The sequence below is a fragment of the Hippoglossus hippoglossus genome, chromosome 17 (genome assembly GCF_009819705.1).
Source record: "Hippoglossus hippoglossus isolate fHipHip1 chromosome 17, fHipHip1.pri, whole genome shotgun sequence".
In the NCBI taxonomy this organism is placed as follows: Eukaryota; Metazoa; Chordata; class Actinopteri; order Pleuronectiformes; family Pleuronectidae; genus Hippoglossus; species Hippoglossus hippoglossus.
The window spans coordinates 23249305-23272121 of record NC_047167.1 but is presented as its reverse complement, the minus strand read 5'-3'; the positions used below and the strand labels follow the sequence as shown (position 1 = coordinate 23272121).

The 22817-nt window shown below is 44.4% G+C and overlaps 2 protein-coding genes across 3 annotated transcripts in view; both read right to left on the bottom strand.

Moving 5' to 3' along the window:
* Positions 1-1453: 1453 nt before the first annotated feature.
* ranbp9 (RAN binding protein 9) lies at positions 1454-16381 on the bottom strand. The gene is made up of 14 exons (XM_034614227.1): positions 16079-16381; positions 13274-13385; positions 12038-12090; positions 10543-10710; positions 10017-10039; positions 8243-8427; positions 6947-7059; positions 6022-6130; positions 5628-5782; positions 5017-5170; positions 4664-4785; positions 4172-4323; positions 2894-3005; positions 1454-2576 (listed from the first exon to the last, which is right to left on the bottom strand). The coding sequence occupies exons 1-14, from the start codon at positions 16293-16295 to the stop codon at positions 2446-2448; spliced, it is 1806 nt and encodes a 601-aa protein (XP_034470118.1). The 5' UTR covers positions 16296-16381; the 3' UTR covers positions 1454-2445.
* Positions 16382-19280: 2899 nt separating this feature from the next.
* rnf182 (ring finger protein 182) overlaps positions 19281-22817 on the bottom strand; it is a 4175-nt gene continuing 638 nt past the window's right edge. Inside the window, exon 2 of one of the 2 annotated variants that reach the window (XM_034614263.1) lies at positions 19281-21250. In XM_034614263.1, the coding sequence (XP_034470154.1) occupies positions 20013-20870 (858 nt within the window). In that variant the 5' untranslated portion in view covers positions 20871-21250 and the 3' untranslated portion in view covers positions 19281-20012. Of the gene's footprint in view, positions 21271-22817 lie in introns of both variants that reach the window. The other variant, XM_034614262.1, reaches the window with a different exon arrangement.

Genomic DNA, 22817 nt, shown 5'->3' with positions numbered 1-22817 from the left:
TGGAGGGACAGGACAGGGTGCGACTGCAGTCGAGTTATAAACCCTGCCTACTCCGTGTTAGCAGATGGGACATGGAGCAAACTAAAAAAAGACTTTAAATAAATGTTTGTGAAAGATGGTTTCTGACGTTTCAGGTCGTCCTTCTCACACTTCATGTTTCTGATAAGTTTGGTGTTAATTCCTTATTTCATGATGCATGCAGCACTGGGACCAACGGACTCGTGCTCTCAACAAAGCACCATCCATTGCGTTTAGTATTTTACTCTTTCAAATTGTCAATTTTTCTACCAATTCCGTCCCTGTGTGTTGTTTTGAATGTCCCTGTGCAGCAGCTTGAATCAACCTCTGTACGTGAATAAAACTGGAGACGGGAGGATCAACTCCACCATCGCTCCTGCTCAGGCTTTGTGTCCTGGATACATTTTGTCTTCATTTCCAGACAGTGGGAGGAAGTGGAGACGCGTCTTTATTTGCAGTCTCTGGTTGGAAGGGACTGAGGGAGACGCTATTAGCACCTGTTGAAAATGAGGACAAACCAAAGACCTGTTTTATCAACGTTTAGTCTGTGACACAACAGGAACAGGACATTCTCCAGTCAGGAGCACACTTCTGAAGTGGACAGGCAGCCGACTGTCAGACGACGCTCGCACATGAAATAAAAGTGTCAACGATAGCTGTGGTATCATTCACACTTTTAATGATACCACAAAAAGAATTCAAATTTCAGTTCAACCGTAAATCAAACTCTTTTCTGTGGCTTGATTTTCAGGTCGGACTTCCAGCGTGAACCATCTGCTACTGTCGGAGGAAAGACCCCGAAACAAGTGCACCTGTAAACGAAGGCCCTGTCGGCTGCTTGGTCGGACCTCATCATTCTAAACAGAGGAGGAGGAACAAAGGGACATTTTGGCTCCTGAGTTCTTTGTGGGTTAAAAATTAGCATAGACACTGATAAGAAAATAAAGATGAACAATGTTTGCATCTCGCCTGCTGAGCTGCTGGAGGCAACAAGCAATACGGGGTCAGACGGTCGCAGGGTTCCTACACAAGGTTTCCCTTTCCAATATTCCAGACTTTGTCCAGAGTTGTTCGAGGAATCTTTCAGACACATTTAGCAAAGCTGTAGTAAGAGAGATCCTGTCGCAGCAAGTACCACCACACCTGAAGTTAAAGTCATAAAACTCTTCAGAGTAATTCTACTTTCCAACATTTCACAGACCTGGAGAAGGTCAAAGGTTTCACTTTCCCACCTGCATAGGAACCCTGGAGTCCAGAGAATGGGAAACATGAAAACAAGCACGCTTTAGGGCTCACTGATGTCAGTACAAAGGAGGGTTCTTTACTTGAAACAGTTCCTTTCATTTGATAACTAAATATCTCACTCTATTGATAGAATTCCATTTTGTTAGAGTCGTATATAAACGTTAACATGTACACACGCTCGTCACTGGTAATCGTGGAAGCGGGAGCTTTATTGTAATAGGTTGGTGGAGTTTGCTCTTGCTGGCGCTCAACAAATATACTGTGAATGCAAGTAACAATAATTAATATAATGATAATTAGAATAATAATAATGACACTCATCATCGTCTGCACCGTGCCTTGTAAACCTGGAAAAACTCAAAACCAAACAAGAGCCAGGTAACTACACCTCCTCAGCCCCCACCCCAAAAAAACAACAGAAGATTAAAAACAGGGAACATTGAGTCGAGGCGGCAGTTTCTCTCTGGCTTCTTCCAAGTCCCCGAGTCCACATGCGCCACATAAATGTCTGACCCGTGTCCTGAAGTCAGTGGGAGGTGGAGGGAGGTGTGGGGGTGAAGGGAGGGGGTGGGCTGTCGTTCCAGCTCTCAGAAAGCCTCTGTGGAGCCTGTTTGCGAGTATGTGTGTGTGCGCTGACCTGGTGAGTCCGGCTTACAGGGACCACGCTAAAGGGCGGTCGGCCATGGCGGTCACTCGTCTGATTTTCTTTATTTGTTCTTTTGTTTTTTCCATTAATGTTTGACCGGGAGTCTGTCTGCCCTGGTTTGCTGCCCCCTGGTGGATGGGGGCAGGGCATCTGCATGAGTTTGGCTCACCGGGTATTTTCAAGTTGGCTACTCTTGTCCCCATGTAGATGCAGGGCTGGAGGAGGGGGTTAGCAAGGCCAACCAAGGTGGAGGTGTAATTTCATATTCACGATGGAAAGAGATATAGTGTGTGTGTGTGTGTGTGTGGTTTGAATGTGGTGTGTTGGCGCCCTGAAGATCTGCCCAGAAGTTACCCCTGGTCCTCAGTGGCGACTGGTAAAAGCAGAACAAGAAGCAGGTGACGTAGTTGATTTTCTTCTACTTGTTATCGTGCGGAGGAGCGTCTCCTCAGCTAATATATGACTACAGGTGGAGGGAGACCTTTCTGGACAGGTCCTCAGTGTGTGTGTGTGTGTGTGTGCGCGCATACACTAGGCTAGTGCAAGTAATCGTCCACTGAGGCGAAGGCGCAGGAGCCACTGCCAGTCCGTGCCATGATGGCAAGGCACTGGGCGGCCTGACCCACGGCCTGGGCCAGAGGGGGCTGCTTGGGCAGGTTGTGAGTCTCTGGAGAGAATGAGGAGGGAGAAGAGGAATAAAAAAAAAAGGTCAGAGCGACAGACAACAGAGACCAGAAGTGAAGATGCATCAGTACGTTTCAACCTCCCAGAGCTTGTTGGGCAGTCAAACAATATAGTGTAGTCTGAATTTAACAAACATCAAATGTTCAACAGTGGAAACGCACATTTCCAGACGTGCTGAGGCTACTTTGGTCTACAACTCCATACGTTTCATTTTTGGTCAAACTTTGCAGGTATTTTTAAATTTCATCTACTGCTGTGTCGTCAAACATGAACATACTCAGCACTGATCAGCTGACCTACCTAATATTGCACTGTTGAGGGTGGAGCAGACGGGCTCTCTTTGAATGGCGTCCAGCTGGTAGCCGACTGGACTGTTCCATGGGTCTGAGTAGGCGAGAAGGCTGAACGCATCCTGCAGCAGGAGACAGCAAGGACAGCAGATACTGATCACACAACAGTGGACTGCTCCTCTTCCATCGGTTTCTCCCCACAGGTTGTGTCTGGTCGCTGTTACCGCCTTTCACACTTATTAACCATTCAACCACTCTGCAACAGAAAGTATCCTCCAGCGTCTACACTGGTATTTTACTGCCATGTCATTTCCTGGAAAATCTTCATATACTTCATGTCTATAAAATCTGTACAACCAAATCAAAAAGGTTCTGTAAGTCAATAAACCGTGATAAATGATAACAGAAGTGAAATTGTGTCATAAATGATTAAATAAAAAAATCTGACACAATCGACACATTTTGCTAAATTAACACAAACAAAGTTGGTTTAACATATTTTGTAAATATAGAAACATGAACAAGATATGTCTTAAGTCTCCCTAAGTGATTTGAACTGCGTAAAGTAGAACTTTTCAAGATATGAAATGTTTCTCTGCTCCTCTCCTGCCACTCTCTGGCACCACCGCACATAACTCACCGTCCTCATGGACGTACGTGACCACGGCCTTGCAATGAATGAATGTTCAAACTCTTAGGGTTGTTTTATATATAAAACATCATCCTCCCACTGGCAGCTCTCAAATGATTAAGACAACACATCTTTTTTGTTTAGTTTCCGCAGAACAGTGACAACACTTCGCAGTGTTTGTGGTTATGAACAGAAATATGTCACGGCCGAGACCAGTAACTTCCTGGTTCCTTAGCAACTGTGGCCATAGTAGGGCAGGAAATGTCTGACAGATGACACCGTGGATTATGGGATATATAGGATGAAATGTTCATGCTCATGTTCAACAGTGCATCACTGATGCACTTTCAGCCCAAGTTCCCACTTAAAGAATTTAGGGTTGAACCATATATTTCTGCTGCAGGTGCAGAAAATGCCATTTAAACTGTATTTCTTCTAAACCTCAGCTAAGTGTCTTGATAATAATGCCAATACAATACCAACATCTTTGTCCTTCAACCTAAAAGCATTTTGTAGTAATTTTACAAGATTTTCTGTGAGTATTTAATCGTAAATAGTAAATGCCTGATGAATATGAGCAGAGGTTCATGAGCTTTCAAACTAAAACAACACGTTTATGCAGTGTGGGTCAAACAAGCAGAGGGATTTGTGTGTTACCTTGAGCATCTTCTTGTTAGTCGAGTTCTTGCCACACTCACGGCGGAGGTGTTCGCTCATGCTCTGGAGCTCCCTGCCGAAATGGATCATTCTCTCGATGGCTGCCTGGCTCCCACCGCACAGCTGCCGCTTGGACTGAGCAGATTCCACTTCTGCAGAGCCACAGCCAGTATGACATGCAAGAAGGACGTGAATGTGGTGGGGCATTTATACACAGCAACAGGAATAAGCTTCCAATCCGCGATTTACCACAAAGTGGTCAAAATTGTCAATTTTACAGAGAACGAATGATACAGTCTTTTTCTGACAGAGGAGAGGAAGACAGAAAACCTTCAGTCACTCAACAGCGTTCGTCCAACAACTTAAAGCCATGTTAGAAACAAGCACAACTCCAAATCAACCAAGGTAGAAATGTAGTGAGAGGGTACCAGGGGTATGTTGCCTTTATGTTAATGCCACACACACACACACACACACACACACTCTACCCACCCATGTCTGCGTCACAGTCGTCGGGCTCCACGGTGTGTTTAGAGCTGCCGTTGAGGAAACCATTGGAGGAGGATTCTGTCACTCCGTTGGTGAAGTGGTCAACCTCCATATCTATGTCATTGCTGAAGAAAATAAAAAGACAGAATGTGTGAAGGCCCACAGGAAGGGTTTCCTCCACACTGCACGCCCACCAACACCTGTGACCTGCAGCCATTGGACGGTACCAGCTGTCAATCACGATAACTCCTACAATTTATGCTTCTACTCCGAGACCACACCTCCACACAGAAGCAAAAATTCTGCTTGATACGCAGCGCAATGAAACACAGTTGGTTTTTAGTGCGGCTCCGTACCTGGTTATGGGCTGTTGACCGCGGCTCCCGTTGAGGCTGATGTCAGACGCTGGGAGGGTGGAGCCAGTGCTCGGAGGGCAGGGCTTGTGACTGTGAGGGGAGGAGCTGTGGCTCTTATTAGACGTCACGCCATTACAGCAGTTGCTGTCAAACCCTTAAAACGGCAAGAGTGATGAGACATGTTTAAAATCGGATATAAAGATGGTGATTTCTTTTTGTTTACATTTGTGTTTCAGTGTGATATTTAAGCTGTGTTCAAAACCTCTTGAATCACACTGTATTTCTGCTGCAGCTTTCTTTTACCAGGAAAAGATTAAAAATCTCTCTCCAGGGGTTGTTAGCTGTAAGCTTGCTCGCGACAGACGTACAGACGGTGTTTGTGCGTTTTGTTTGGAAACGCACAAACATGAACTTTGAAGCTATCGATCCAGACCGGATATTAACTTCAGTACTGAGGGATCCCATCACAGGTGGTCAGCGTTGATTCACTTAGAGCTGAACACTCGTTATTGGATCTTTCAGGACAGATGTTAATACAAATGAATGATGCCGAGTATGGACTTGATGCCTGTTCACCAGATGTGAATGACACAAGCACATCTGGACTGTACCTGTGAGGTACGGCTGGGAGCTGCTGGCTTTGTGGCTCGGGCTGCTGAAGGGTCGCGGGGAGCCGGGGTAACTGTCCTGAGACTTCGGGCTGCGACCTCCCAGACACCTCACCTCACTGTCCGTCCCATTCACCATCTCGATGAACTGTCTCACCCTGGGGATGGAGGGGAGGGAGGGAGGACAGGAAGGAAAGGAAAGGAAATTCAAAAGGAGGAAGGTAGGAAGAGAACACAAGAGGCAGAAAGCCTTTTAAACCACATGCATCTGTCGCAATAAAGCCAAAGTCTGCAGTCCCGCCCCCCCCCCGCCACACTTTAAGGATCAGCTGCATTCAGACGATCCAATACGTTTTAAATCATTAAAAAAAACATTAAAACTCAGCCCTGGTCGTACTTGAGCATGAAGAGCAGGTCTGGGTTCCTCTCCAGGAGGTTGGGATAGAGCTGCTGGGTGGTCTCGATGGCCTCGCCCATTCTACCCGACAACACCAGCTTCTGGATTTCTGCCAACCAACAGTGAACACGTTTACAGGACACATTGCTGACACCGTGTTTTCTTTACACGGACACCGTTTGTATGCTTTGTTACAGTAATATTCCTGTAATTAAATTATGCCTGTTTCATTAAGTTATTTAAGCTGACAAAGTTAGTAAGTGGTCGTCTTCCTGAAGTATTACTGCAAAAACAGTCCACTAACGCTGCAGGTTGAGCTTCAACAGTTTAACAGGTGTCTGGGAATTACTGCGGGAAAATACACATTTTAATTCAGCATTTTATGGACTTGGTAACACTGCGTTATAAAAAGTCACATTCCTAAGTTACTACAAGGATTTTCTGTATCATAGGTTTGGATTTTTCTTAGTTGAGCAAACTTGGAGGTTTTTCCAAAAAAAAAAAAAAAAACAGTGGATCCGTCTCTTGCCTGTAAGTTGTAGTGGCTTTTAGTGTCAGATTTAAAATTCTGATAAAGTCCTGATTCCTAATGGTAGCATCATTGAAGCCCTTTTCAGGCATGACCTCCAGAGCAGCAGCAGATTCTCCAGAGGTTTCAGGTGAGGGCTGGAGCAGCAAGCAGGACGTGACATATTAATTCTGCTTCGGAGATCACATGTTCTTGTTTACAGCACATCTCGCATTGTCGCCTCCGGACATTCCAGGGACTGTTAACTCTGGAAACTCTGCAGAAAGTCCACAGGCTCTGACTCGGATATTCGCGTTCACACATACACAGCCCTAGCGGAGAACGTCCGGGGATTCTCTGGAGTTCAATGCAGGTCTTAAAGCAGCTCTAGAAAAATGCCAGCACAGAATGACTCACTCTGTCGATTTTTGATGGAGGCCAGCTCCTCGTGTACGGCCTGGTCGGTGGATTTGGCAAAGGCTTCAGCTGTGGCACAATAGCTGTGGTGCACCAGGTAGGAAGCCACCATTCTAACAGGGCAAAATGTGGGAAAACACATCAAGTGATTAGACACAGGAGAAGTGGGAGAGCGCAGACATACCTGATGAGTTAGTGTTTCCATGTAAACCATCAAACCACTGCATCTGGTTAAAGACAGGCTTACAGTTGATGTAACTTAGAGCTAATGTTTCTTGGATTACTTCACATCTTTGAAGTATGTGTGTAATAAAAGCCTGTTGTGTGCGCGCAGGTGTGTTTGACTTTAGAATGGCAGGTTAGAGGGGATGCACGGCTGCTGGTGTTTGCAGGGACCTTTGAGATCAGAGGACTGATCATCTTACCGTTTCTCTACAAAGACAACACAAGCCTCCCGTCCACCAATCTGAACTGAGCTTAGAAACATCCTGTTTTAAATTCCAGGCCATGGGGCCGACTTCACTTCACTCCTGCCTAAACCCCAATCCCCCATCAAAAGGAGATTAAATCCATTCAGAATAAGTAATCATAGCAACAGAGAACTAATCCCATCAGGCCATAGCATGAAGTGAAACCCAGTCCCACAGGTTTCACTTCTGGATCCGGGCTCCTGCTCTCTAGTGGAGAAGCGATCCATATGGGCCTTGATCCTCATCACGTCGGCAGACATTATCCACAGTATCCAATAATTCCAATACTCAACTTCATCTAAAGGCTCATTCACACGACACGATGTTCAACCCAATTTGCTCGTCACTGACGAACGTTGCAAGTCGCAGAGAAAAGTCTCAGATCAGTGCGCGATCGACAATCCCCATGTGTGAACTCTTCAAAGACGTGATTAGAGAGGCTCGCTGACATGTCCCCGGGACCCTCCAAAGATAAGCGGTATAGAGAATGGCAGATACAGTAAGAAAAGAGGCGTCTTGTTCAGTTCAATACATTACACGCTACCCTGGATACCAACGACTCACATAAATATGCACTTGGCAATGATATTTCCTTTTGAACAGTCTGGAAATCACACATCTCAAGTGGTCTCAATCCACTGGTCTATGTTTGTACCGCAGTGCACCCCCAAGTCTGTTTTAATAAAACTATAACAACAATAATCAAATGACTAAATGAAATTAAAACCAGTAATATAGTGATATTACTGCTTGTGTCGTCATATAAACCCTATTATTTCACAGGGAATGTGTATTTTGTACGGGTTCAGTTTTCCGATCCTCTTACTTCTGGATCATGGACTGCCACTCGCCCTCGCGCTCCCCGATGGGGAAGCGATCGATCTGGGCCTGGATCTTTGTCCTCCACTCTCGCATGTAGTCCTCAATGTCGAACACAAAGGGGTGTTGGCCGAAGTTTGCATCAACCACCTCCCCTGGAGTCTGAAGGCCCACGGTCGGGTACAGGTTTGGCTGCAACAAAGAGAGAGTCATGAGTTGTGACGATAGAAGGAAGTGGAGATTGGGAATGAAATGAAATCCTCAGAAGTTAATCTTTTGTCTAGATTTACCCCATAAAACTTAACTTAACCTATCAAGCTGATCAATGTAGAGCTTTGTTCATCAGAACCAATGACTCAGTGATTATATTGTCATGTGCTGCGATTTCTGAAACACTTCAAACACTGTGGCCTGCTCCACTTTGGCATTCAACTTCCCAATCTACATTTTTGTGGAGCCCCCAGTCACTACAACCTCCAATCGGCAGAGATGGAAACATGACACCAGGGCGAATGCACCAAATTCTTATTCTTTCTTTTGGAAGCCTAAATGCTGACGCTGCACCTTTTCTGCACAACGTTAGGATGCGCATTAAACCTCTGGGCGTTGAAGTGTAAGAAGCCATGAACGTTTGTGAAGTGCAAAATGCAACACTGGCAAGATAGCGAGGTGAGAGCTTCTCAGTTTCCAGCACGTTTGATGACAGGTCTTGTCAAGGGGACAGAAAGGCAAACGAGTCCATGGGTTTTTAAAACCTGCATACACTCGCTCATTTTGGGTACATTTCTTGACTAAAGTCCCCATAAGAATAGTACAACGGTGCATGTGTCTAAAAGTTGCCTTTGTCACGGCCCAACAAGGTCAGCTGTGCCGAGGTGACGCACTTCACTGCACAACGCTGGAGGAACACGAATGTCTGGCTCACCGTCAAGCCCGTGCTCAATGGATTATTGTTGTGGTTAAGACTCTTATTTTCTTCTCCTTCGAAAACAGCCGGCCCTGCTCTCATTTGCTACTAAGCAAGAAGGGAGGGGAATAACTTTTAAGAAACAAGGATCTTTAAGAAACAAGGACCCTCACATTTTCATGCAGTCAATCCATAGATGAATCCCACTGGAGTTAATGTCCATTTGGTCTGGGAGTTGTTTACATAATGAAGCACGGGAGCGAGACTCAGAATGTGACAATGAGCCACAACAACACAACGCAGCACAAGTGATGTCCTGTTTCAACGCATTACTCTTTTAAGATGATTCACTAAACTTGTGAGCAAACCATCGGGCAAACAAAGAGAAACAAAAGCTTTAAGAATCAGGTTCCTAACGAGATGACTCCAAATATCGCTCTTGAATAAATATCATAGATAACATTTGGTACAGGATACATGTTACCAGCTTGGTAAACAGAATGGGACCACATTAAACCACTTTTTAATATGAGCCTTGTAAATATGTTTTTACACTTTTAACTCTCAAACTTAATCATAATACTTTGCAGTGTCAATTTCAGCTGTGAATGTGAAATCTGTCCAAACTTTATCCCCCGTGTCACTTTTTATTTATTCCAGGGAAGAACCAACACTTATCAACATTTGAAGATTGGGGGGGGGGGGGGGGTTCAAGCCACCAATCCATTTAGCACAGTGTAAACATTTTGACGGCAGTAGATATTCTGGAGCACATGAAACATTTCTTTTCTATAAATAGCCCTATGTCCTACAGCCCTGATTAATTATGGAAACTAACAGACTTCTTCACAACATAGAAAATGCGGGTACTCACTGGTAGGTCTGTGAAGGCAATACCTGTAGAGGAAGAAAAAGCAAAGTCCCATTGGACACATTATCCAGACATGAATCCAAGAATCCAGATCCACTGCCTTCTTTATATTTAATCTTTCCATAACACAGAAATGTCTTTGTTTTTCTCTCACTCTGCATGACTGTGCAAAAAGGGTAATATACACTGCCTGGGTGTGGGGTAAAACTGTAACTGTTGCTCTAAACCGAATTACTGAAATACAGAGATAACAATTTTCTGAAATTTCAGAAATGTCCTGCATACTATCTTTCTTGTTGTTGGTTTAGAAAATCAGTTAGATAACGTTCAGACATAAGAAATAAGCACAATATGGACAAAGAGTAAGTGTAAACATCCCGTTCATTTTGTTTGCGCGTCCCACCGATGCACCTGTGACATGTTCAGGTGTGCAAAGATTTATTTCTTTGGTACCTTGTTGCTTAAAACCTTTTCACAGGTTAGTAAACAGGTCCATACACTATCATATCAGGTCAAAAAGGTCTCTTACCTAGGCTGTGGCCATTCTTTGTGTAGAAGCATGTGTTGTTGATGAGGTTAACGCAGCAGCCAATCACGTCGCCCGTTGTAAACGTGGGTCCGTAAGGTTGCCCAGTGCCGGACGAGCAGAAGGAGTGTCCATCATCTCCGTGGTAACCATACGAGTGCTTGTCCCAACCTGAGGGATGCGAATGCAAAAGTAAAGTATGAGCACAATAAAAAAAAAAAAACACAGATGTTTCATTCTGTTGAGAGGATGACCGTGGTGCTGGAAACAAGCCTTCTGCCGTAATTAAGTCATTTAAATGCAGTGTGAATGTGTAATTTAAAATGAAATATAAATAAATGTCCACCAAAAACCTCTAAAAATGATGCCTGGGTTAGGGGCTCCGTGCTTTGTTCTTTAGGAACTGAACCAGCAAATGTGTATCTCTCACTGTGCTGCACAGCCACACTGAGATTTGGGCGATTTCCTTTGTTTGATCCTCATTTTTTTCTGTTGACTCCATCACCTACAGACTGCAGAACATTTGTTTCTCTACACCCGACTTAGACCAAGTAAATATAATTTTTGGTGAGCATAAAACAGAAATAAATGTATTTGAAAAAGTTGTTAAATAGTTCCAAGACATTTCACTTTGCCGTCAGTGTGTTGGGAGCGTTCGTCCGATCGTTGATTCAAAGAGAGGAGAAGAAGAAACGGCCTCGGGGCTCTTCTGACGGTACAAACCAAGTGGCAGGACCGTGCAAGTTTGTGCTGAGCTGCAGAATTAATCCTAACGTTGCCACATTCATCACTGGGAGAAAACACTCAACTATGCAGCAGCCTGGCATCAGTTCCTCACAATTAGTGGATTTTCATTAGCCATCAATCTGTCTGCAGTCTGCTCTGGGCCTCCTGTTATCTTTGTATGGAGAGCCTGGAGCTTCTGGGTGGGTCCAGTTCTCAGACTGGTGAAGGGGTGCCAGGCCCCTGTTTGCCCTGATAACCCAGTATAGCACTGGGCTGACGTAGTGCCGTGCCCTCTTAATGGCACCGTGACACGGCAAAGTGGTGGCAGAAACGTTTTCACATTGGTTCCACTAGACTTCTGAAACTGTGGTTACACCTTAAATATCTTTGAGTAGTGACATTTTTGTATTCCTCTAATCCAAATTAAACCACATCAACCAGGAAAACCTTTGTCCTCAACAGAAACACAAACTGATCTGAGTAATCAGACATAATCAGTGACAATAGCTTGAAATAAGATGGTTTACTAGCTCAATGTTTAACCACAACTCTCTGCAGATGTCCTTCAATATGCTACAGTACAACCGTGCCATAATCACGGAAGGATTAAGAAAACCTTATACCACGTTCCCAGATACAAATGACACCCACACAAATGCAAAAGAATGCTGGTATTATAAAATAGCAGACACAGACAGTGATGCACAGACTTCTCACCACACCCAAAGGCAAACACAGACGTGACACGAATGCACACAAAGTGTCGTCTTACCGGGCAGTCTGTTCATGTTCACACCCTGAGCTGAGAGGCCGATGCCCATGTACCTGAGGAAGAGACAAGAGTTCATATAAAAGACTGGAGGGTGAGGAGTAGGTGAGCAGCCACTGAGCGTGCCTTGCCGATAATCATCACAAGACCTCGCCATCTTCCATATCTGACTTTACAGCTACACAATCAGTGCGTGAGGTTGTAATACTCAGTTAATGCAAAGAAAAACAAGTGGCATAGGTGGAAAAGATGCAAAACATAAGCATGTGAACATGCTAATAAACATTTTTATGTAATATTATCATTTTCTGGGATAATATGATGGATTTTTTTTTTCCTATCACCTATCTGGTGTCAGGAGGTTCAGATGGTTGAAATGGTGACAGGGGAACATGACTTGTGGCTGTTGAACTTTCAGACGAGGCCCTTTCGATGTAGGAATACAACTTGGCTTCTATCGCTTTGAAGATTAAAATTATTCTTTCATTTAATAGTGATTTAAAGTTTGGGGTCGCAGCAAAGAATCCAAAGGACTGATAACGTCACAACATGGCAGCAAACACATTGAATAGTTCAGTATGAATAGTTATAGTTGAGTAGCTAATATGTGATCTGCTACAAAAACAATCTGATCAGTGCCTCAAAGTCATTGATTGAAGCGAAGTCGAAGCGTCTGAATCGCCCCCTGGTGGCCGGCTGCAGTATAGGTCTCAAACCCTCCTCCGTGTTAGTGAAATTGTATATGGACCAAAACTTCAAAGTATATTTAAGCCTCAGTTTTGTACAACAGGAGGAAGCGGAGATGTGTCGTCCATCTTTATTTACAGCATATGGTCCAACTTTATAATGACTACAATAAATGGCTTTAGATTCATGTTAATTTAGTCAAAAATCCTGATGCAAAGCATAAATGTTCATCCAAGAAGGGATGAGCCAAATGCTTTAGAATGACAGACATAAAAAAATATATACGAATGTATGTTTATATTATTATAAGAAGCATAAAAAATAGTTGGTTCATTATGAAACTGTGGTAGGACAAACAAGTTAGTGGCTCATCAAATAACATTGGAAATCATCCCAATTCCATTGCAATCAATTTAACAGTAGAGATATTTTACTTTGGACCAAAGTGTTGGAGAAACTGTCCGGACTCTGCCCTAATTTGTGGAAAGCTGTGAAAGTAGCGAAAACGTTGAAGGGAAAATGGAAATGTATTTCTTTGTTTTGTGTCCTTACCCATCTCGGCCTTTACTGATGATTTTCACCTCGAAGTAGTAGACCCCGCAGGCGGCTGGGATGGGATGAGTGGCGCGTACAGACGCTGCATCTTTAGGAGTTTTGCCATGACCTGAAGTTGAGGGTGAAACATGAAAAGGCGTGAGCAGTGGGGTGTGGTTAATACAAATTCATACTGGATCTTTATCTTATCATGAAGGGATGGAAATGCTGACAATGAAGACAGGCTAACACTTTGCAGCAGCCAAAGAGGCCGATGACGACCAGTTTTGATTGGATTGTTTGCAGATTGTCAGCACAAGTGGCTGCAGAGCAGATTAAACCCCCGACAGTCCTGAAAGGATAAAGCCCGATCCAGAGACCGTTCCACTCCACGAGGGCTCAAGGTCAGAGTTTTCACCAAAAAGTGAATGTTGACCGTGTCCGTCAGTTATTTCCCGACAGTCAGCAGTAATTTCCAAGTTGTTATCAAGTTGGATCAGGAGAGAGGTGTGGCCGGTACTGTTTTCACCCCTGTCCATTTGTTCCACTGCGAACCTCAGTGGAAGGATGTGAAATTGGTGAAGGTAGAACTTACATTTTTTAGAGAAATTAAGAATTCTTGATTGTTTTTTTTCGACTTTAACATAGCGAGAAAGAACACTTTTCAAAATTTGTAATAATTCAAATTCGGAAAATAACTCATGGATTAAGATAAAAGGAAAAAAATCTGGCACGTGTGGGGAAGTGATTTCTATGAGTGTGTGGAATCTGGTGCAGCTTGATTGAATTTAACAGGGCTGTTGGGCCTTGGCAGAGGTTTGCACTCTAGTTTTTCTTTTTGATTACAAAAAAATTATCTTTATTTAATTCCCAGCTGAGAGGCTGGTTTAACAAAATTGTATCAGAATATGTTTCCTAAAACTGTTTTAATTTATTTCATGTGCTCCTTCTCACCAGACATCTGATTTCCAGGAGCAGGTTTGAATAATGATCAGGATGATATTGCTTTTCCAAAATCTGGATAATTAGCTGAAGTAGTGAGATGAGAATAAAACGTTTTACCTCCATTTTACATCTGTTGACAAAATGGTTGCTAGATGAATACATTAAACTGCAGAAGATACAGAAAATACAGTATCAATGATGGGGCCTGTATTTAAAATACTCAAATCAATAAGAGTTAAGTGAGTATTAAGAACCAAAATTGCTTGCTTGTCTATAGCGCATGTTAAAATGCACATCCTTGTAGTCATAGAGAAATCGGACGATTCCTAATTACCTGCAGGAATAAGATAAGGTACATTTTTGTTTTGCTTTATCTGACGTCGCCATAAAAAGGTTTTTTCCCCACATTCTGAGATAAATGTAAATTATAACAATCATGTTTTCAAATAATTGCAAGAAGCTGTGTTGTTTTTAAAACAAGTATCTTGAACGCTGCATTGGGGCAGCTGTTGAGGCTCTAATGACATTTTCATGAGTTTTCTCCATTAATCAGTGGCATCTATCTGTTGGTAGTTTGTCCTCCCGCTTGTTGAGGATTAAGAACAGAGGATATCGCACCTTGTTAAACCCTGTGAGGCAAATTATGATTTGTGTATATGGAATACACAAGTAACATTTGACTGAATTCATTACGATATCAAAAGCACAACATAATATATTGAAAAGTCTACTTGTCCAGCCACTACTTCGAAACCCAAGGTTTTTCAGGGTAACAACATAGCAGTCTTAATTAATTAACGAGCAGATGTCTGCGTGAAAGTTCCTGGAATTTGCCATGTTGGGTTGAAAACGGATTCAAACGATTGATCAAATCTCTAAGATAGATAATGAAATAATAATTGAAGCTCTTGTACTCTGCTCCAGCAAAGCAGTAAATTATTGATAACTGTGGATTAGGAGGGATTAAGCAGAGATGAAGGAGTTCAGCTCATTTGAAATCAGTGTGCCAACATGCCAGGACATTTGACATAGTGAAGCATATTTAATTACAACTTCAATTTTCTGCTCAACACTGCTGCACAACATTCGTCATGCTCCTTGTTGGATATTAGTTCTCAGCATCTGCACACCTGCTCCCAGACATCCAGGTGAATTTGTTGTACAAATACACACGAGCAGTACCGAGGTACAGCGCGTGTAGAGAGCAGAAGAACACACCCAGGAAGCAGAGGTGCACCTTTTTCTATTTTTTTTTTTTTTTTTTGACATTAGCCTTTTTTACAGGCCTGCACCAAACCCAGCTCGAAAGCTTTGCTAAGCAACTAGTCAGCCCTGAATGTCAGCGAGCAGAACCGGCACTACAGCCCCGAGCTCCAGCTTTAACGACCCGGTCACCAACCACCACTTCACCCAGAGCCCGTCAACTCGCCTGGGTGACCCGGGCTCATCGGGAGATTAGACACTGGGCTTTCCTGTCATTTCAAAATCACCCAGTTCTGCTACATTAGCCAACAGAGGCTACCTGGTCCGAGGCGACTTTCGGCTCACGGGATTATATTGTGTTGACTCATGTGGAGCCTGCTCAGCACCAGCTCGCACCTGGGCTGACAAGGACGCCGCTGGTGTTCGTGTTACACCGGAGGGAAGCTACCGAGCTAGCGGCACCGCGTCGTGCTGCGGACGCACCTCGCCAGCCGGTCGGGCGGCGACATGTCCTCTGCCTTGTTGTTGATCGAGCCGCTAGCCTAGCCCACTTTGTTTTTAGCCACAGCGGCAGGCTGCCTCCGATCCGCTAGCGGCCAGGCTAAGCTAACGTTAGCAGCGCTAGCCCCGGGTGGTACGGAGTGGCTGCGGGGAGCGCGTGTGTCCGGGACGAACCTTTGTAGTGCACGCGCAGGTTGTTCTGGGAGAGCCCGATGTAGCTGAACTTGTCCTTCGGGCTCCAGGAGCGAGGGAGCGGGGTCTCGGTTTCATTGACGGCGGGGTAGAGCCGTCGGAGTCGCTGGTTGAGCTCCTTTTCCTGCTCGTTCAGAGCCGCGTCTCCGTGGACGACCACCGACATGAGAAAGCCGCAGCCCGACGACTGTCCAGACATGGCTCCGACACGGGGGTTGATAAAGACGGCTTGTCAGCAACAAGCCAGAGCCACTTGTGTCAGTCAGTGTCAAGTTAGTTGAGGAGGAGGAGGAGGAGGAGAGGGGAGGAAGGAGGAGGAGGGAGGAGGAAGGGGGGGGGGTGTAGCAAAGCTAGCTAGCAGGCTAAGCTAACTGGCTTCGCTAGTCGTAGACAGGCAGCCAGAGCTAGTTAGCCGAGTAGCTAACCTGGCTAACGCGATGCGCTTGGCCAGCACGGGCAGGGCGATCGCCGACACGGCTCCGGCTAACGTCAGCTGGCACCGCGCGGAGACGGTCTGCGGCACCGGGGACGAGGGACGCGGTTCGGGGCAGAGACGCGTGTCGTCGCTGTGCGCAGGGAGAGAAGTGACGTTCGGACCAGCTGCTCCGCTAGCCTCGATCTTTTGTTTGTTGTCTGAGCGCTATCCGCGAATCTCATTGGCCGACAGCGACTCCACTCACTTCCTGTGGGAATGTGAAGTAAATACACAGAGTGAGCAGAGGACTCATCTTCATCATCATCTTCATCAGTATCATCATCTTCATCTACATTATCATCGTCATTATCTTCTTCACCATCATCATTATTATATTCACCATCATCATCAACATCTTCATCATCTTCTTCATCCTCATCATTATTATATTCATCATCATCATCATCATCGTCATCATCTTTATCAGTATCATCATCTTCATCTTCATCAACATATCATCGTCATTATCTTCTTCACCATCATCATCAACATCTTCATCATCTTCTTCATCCTCATCATTATTATATTCATCATCATCATCGTCATCATCTTCATCAGTATCATCATCTTCATCTTCATCTACATATCATCGTCATTTTCTTAATCATCATTATCTTCTTCACCATCATCATCAACATCTTCATCATCTTCCTCATCCCCATCATTATTATATTCATCATCATCATCATCATCGTCATCATCTTTATCAGTATCATCATCTTTTTCTTCATCCTCATCTCCTTCATCATCTTCTTCATCTTCATTATCTTCTTCATCGTCATTATCATCATCTTCATCAGTATCATCATCTTCATGATCTTCAACAGTATCATCATCTTCTTCATCTTCATCCTTATCTTCATCTTCTTCATCCTCATCATTATTATATTCATCCTCATCATCTTCTTCATCCTCATCATTATTATATTCATCATCATCATCTTCTTCATCTTCATCATTATTATATTCATCTTCATCATCATCGTCATCTTCTCTTAATCTTCATCTTCATCCTCATCATCATCAGTATCACTTTGATTGTGCCTGCTGAGGAGACAAAGGTCTTCTGGACTGCAGGGGGCGCTCCTGAAGACCTTCTGTGACTCTGTGGTCAGCCATCTTGTTTGGAGGGGTCCCCCCTGACAGTCCTGGGACGCCTCCTTACACACACATTCATTACTAAACTTCTGTAAAAGTTTGGGACTCACTGTGGAAACATGAAGACTTGAACATCGGTGTGATAAGAACAACCTAAAATGGCAGAACCCCCCCCCCCCACCCCCATTAACATTGAGAAGGTGGGATTTATGACCCATACTGGTGCCGGGTGTCTTTCATAACACACAGTGTAAACACGTGCTACTACCAAAACACAAAGACGCCTTCAAAATGTCACCTTCTGTTGTTTTTGCTTCCAGCAGCTCCGACCAGACGCTCGAGGAAGGATTCAGACGTGCAGTTTGTCTTTCACCGCCTCTGAACGTCCCTCACACCGACATGTGGGAGTTGCATCACCGAAAAGGAATCTGAAGTGATGTTGGGAAGCACTTGCTCAGATTCAGATGAAGAGTCCCCTGGAAAACAGACGGTCGAAGGCCTGGACTGTTTATCATCAGCAGGACGTGTGTTGTAGAAGCAGAGTGAGGACAGACTGTGCCGGGAACAGATCTCAGACCAAACGCTGCAGCAGCACGGAAAACAATAACTTAATGTCGCTTCAGTCCAGGATCCAAACCCCAATGGTAGACAGAGCATTCAATGAAGTACTCGAGGTACTTGTACTACTTTACTCAAGTATTTACATTTCTACCCTGCTAAATAATTTACTCTTTAATCCTCAGTTCTTAGTTTCATTTTTCAGATTTTAAATTAAAGGTCCAGTGTGTAAGATTCGGGTGAAAGGATCTATTGGCAGAAATTGAATATAAAATAATCTTAGTGATGTTTTCACGAGTGTGTTTCATCTACATTTTGTGAATCATTGTGTTCTTGACCCTAGAATGGGCCCTTTATACTTAAATACTTTATACTTAAATACTTTATATTTAAATACTTTATATTTACATCAGGAGCAGGTCCTCTCTACAGAGGCAGCCATGTTTTTTTACAGTAGCCCAAATGAGACAAACTAAACCTTTTGAGTTTTTATGACAACTGAAGCTTCCACAGGTTCTCTGTCATGTTTGGAGGGGGGTGAGGGGTGTTCAGCTGCAACATGACACTTCACCACTAGATGTCACTAACTCCTACACACTGAACCTTTAAAAAACGCATGACGAGCTTATAAAATACAACACATTGTTAAAAATTCAACCAGTCTCCAACTTGTTTGCGACACATGTCTGTGAGGACGATTTCCTCTCTAGATTTCGCACATGGTTAAATTCAAACAACTGTTTTCAAGGCTCAAAGTGAATACATAATAATCTAAGATAAATGTATGTTTTTCATGCTTACACTATGCATATTGCTACATTATTTTTGCTTACAAATTATTAACTAATGCTTCAGGGGCCCACAGCTCCTTTTGGACCTGTGTCCCACAGACCGTGATTCTGTTCCTGGTTTCATTTGACTTTCAAATTCCTCGTCCAGACACTCCTGCAGCTTCTCTATCACCCTCTGACTCAACAGCCTGAGCTGATTTGAATGAAGACACTGATATAAACTCTTTGAGGGAAGGTGGCAGGCCAATGAAGAGCTATTACAGCGCCCCCTGGTGGTTTCAGGCTCATCAGGAAGCTCTCTCATTAATCACACGATTCACTTACATCTCTGAACATTACGGACCAGTTGACTGACACCTAAGCAAGGAACACTCACCTATAACAAATTACACTTATATTTTTATTTACCCAGTTTAATTCAGGATCACACAAATGTACATATACATATTTATATTTATAATTCTTTCAACTGATTCTGTCTTTTTGGTGCATTTTTTGCAGGATCATCCTGCTGCTGATTTCAAGAACTCTCAGGACTCTGCAATAGCTGAGTTCACATTTGATGCATTTATGGCCGTGACACAATCTGAAAAGGACGAGAACCACTGTTAGATAACAAATTAGATCCACTGGTGTCGGAGGCAGTTATTACTAACAAAATCTGCCAGGTTTCTCACTGCAGCAGTATTCTGCATAATATTTAGCAGATGCCTCCAGAATCTGCTAAATCTGTGAACTCCACTGGGTAATTAGTCTGTCAAGTTAAACAAATGCACAAATTAACATATATAATAATGAAAAGCCCACAACTGTGAGCTTCCTCTGTGATGTACATGATTGTGTTGCTTTCTTCTCCCATAAAAAAGGATGATTTTCCTGCCAATGAAGTCAACGCTCACATGGCCAGTTACACAGTAACATCCCCATTAGTGAATTCCTGACATCTATTGTGAAGCATATTCAAAGCAAACCATTGCCCATTCATCTGCTCCCATTATGGTGGCATGCAGTCCCAGAATTCATGGCAGATACACTGGCAGAATCCATAGACCATGATCGTGACGAGGCTGGCAGGAACCAGGCTCACCAGCAGCACGCCGAGCGTTGTCCTCTGCATGATGAGCAGGTACACCCCCATGGGCAGCGAGCTGAAGTACAGCAGCCCCAGCACCCACACCAGTGCCCTGGCAGATGTCTGGCACAGGAGAGCTGCACAGTTCCACACCGTCCACCTCTGCGTGATGGACGCCATGGAGTCCAGACTGGACGAGCGGTAGCCCCGGCTTGATGTGTGTGATCCATGTGGCTGATGGTGGAGATCCTGGTTTGAGGCAGGGGCTGGCGGAGGTTCCATTATGGTGATGACGACAAAGTTGGGGGAGCTCCGGATGGAGGAGTAAGTAGTGGCGGAAGAGGCGGAGGAGGAAGGGGAAGGGGACATCACTGGTGCGTTGTTGCCCATCAGCGAGTTTAAGCGCCTTGGGCTGAGGAGCAGCTCCGTGGTCGACTCCTGGTGGAAGTGGAGGTTCCTCTGATTCCTGCTTTGGAGAGTAAGTGCTGCCAACAGGTTGCAGTCATCTGGCAAACTGCTCACGGCCTCCCCGGGAAGTCTGGTGATGTATCGGCAGAATGGGCACACTACAACGTTGGGGGGCGACTCACCCAGATCCAGGATCTTAGCGAGGCATTTAGCGCACAGGCGGTGGCAGCACTCGAGCACCTTTGGCCTGCGACTCCTGAGATTGTACGCCCAATAGCAGATCTTACACTCCAGCTCCTCCGGGCTCAGTATGTCCATGTGGCCACAGCCACCACCACCACCGTCCTCGGTGCTTTGCAGCTCAATCATCATCCTGCCACCAAGCTTTCTCCTGCCTCGAGATCAGCAAAGAGGTCCAACCAAGAGCTCGCGGGCAGGCTCAGCACCGACGGACATGGAAAGTTTCCCATAGATGGAGACAGTGATGAGGATCCACTCCACTGAGGCTGTGGGGTTCATTGTGGCTGTCCAACAGGCTCCTGTAGTGTGTGTGTGTGTGTGTGAGAGAGAGAGAGAGAGAGAGAGAGAGAGAGAGAGAGAGAGAGAGAGAGAGAGAGAGAGAGAGAGAGAGAGAGAGAGAAAGAGAGAGAGAGAGAGAGAGAGATTGATTTGTGAGTTAATGTGGACAGCACCTCACAAGCGGGTTCGGGCCTCTGGGGTTTGCCTGCCTCCGAGCAGTTGGGGTAACTGGGCTTCGTTTGGGGCAAAACGCCTTTCATGGGCCGCACGAGAAAAAAGAGAGAAAGTGAGAGAGACGGAAAGAAAGACACAGAGAGACGGGGGGGGGGGGGTGAGAAAGGGAGAGAGATAACTGTTAACACAGCATTAGAAGAGAACAAACAGAGGCGAAGGGACAACAAAGCAGAGCCTGTGCAAACCAGAGCTGGAATTTTCTAGCTTAATCTTTTGTTGCTCAGTGAAATTCGGTCCAATTAGTGGCTCACACACACACACACACACACACACACACACACACACACACTCACACACACAAGGTCTTATTGCTCTTTTAAAAATATACAGTAAATACAAGAGTCAATAGTTTTATAATGATAATACATATATTAAACATTAATATGTATGATATCAAACATACCGATGAACCACTAGAGAAACACAGCATCAAAGTGTTTATTCACACTAAGTCTTGTACTATACACGGCCATTTTTCTCAAAGATTTATATTCAAGTGTTCATGTTTCTGATCAGTTTGGTTTTAATCAGTTATTTGATCATTCAAAAATGGATTGAAAAGTCATGATTGACAGCTGTGACTGACTCGTGATTGGTCAAGCATGTGTACAGGCGGGACCTCGATTGCAACTGCACAGACTCCAAATGCACAAGATGGCGGCGTTCACATCGGAGATGCTTTACCTTCATGTCTGGATGGTGGGTGGTCGTCCACCTTTATTTACAATCTGTGGTTTGCGTGCATTGTAAAGAAGATTGAGTTGTCATAAACGTAAGATTCAAGTTTCAACGGAAAGCGCCGACTCTCAAACACCAAAGTTAATTCATGTTTTGTTGAACTTGTGCCTGCACTGCAACAATGCTGGCAACATCACACTGGGTGTGCTGATAAATATCATCAACGTATTAATGACGTTGTGTTGCATTTGTCAGTTCTGTTTAGAGCTGCAGCAAGTGACGTTTGGCCATTAGGGGGCAGAGGCCTAGCCCTGACTTACCCATCTACCCACCAGGAAACAGGACAACAACAGTCCCCTCAGATTTGTGTCTATTTGACAAACGGGAGTCTCACTTTAAACAGCAAGTCATTCGATGTGATTTTTAGAACATATCAGTCCAATGTAAGTATGTACCATGCAGTCATAACAGCATGACACAAACAAATGACGTCACTTTAAATGTACAATACACACACACACACACACACACACACACACACACACACTGACGTCACTGAACCACAACAAAACGTCTGGAGCTGCATCAAGTCAGAAAAATCTGGACTGAATGAAACAGGAAGCCTGGAGACTTTTCACAGTAAAGGCATAAAAGGAAAAAGATTATTATAATCGGTAAAATGAAATTAAATAAGAATTCCCAGATGCCCTCAGTCACACACACACACACACATACACACACACACACACACACACACAGTTAGTCTGTTATTTGCCACTGGAAGTAAGTGTCAATGCCATTATCATAATAACACCATTGTAATTATTGTGTCTCCTGCACACGGTGCATGTCCATCCCCAAATCCAGATTGAAAACTAGAGGTGACCA

What these genes read in the sequence shown, in the direction of transcription:
- ranbp9 (XM_034614227.1), bottom strand. Translation starts at nt 16,295, where the DNA reads ATGTCTGGACAGTCGTCGGGCTGCGGCTTTCTCATGTCGGTGGTCGTC. An exon ending in CCTGCGCGTGCACTACAAAG is followed by an intron (nt 13,386 to 16,078) that starts GTTCGTCCCGGA and finishes CCTCAACTTCAG; the next exon opens with GTCATGGCAAAACTCCTAAA. An exon ending in GAACATGAACAGACTGCCCG is followed by an intron (nt 10,711 to 12,037) that starts GTAAGACGACAC and finishes CGCATCCCTCAG; the next exon opens with GTTGGGACAAGCACTCGTAT.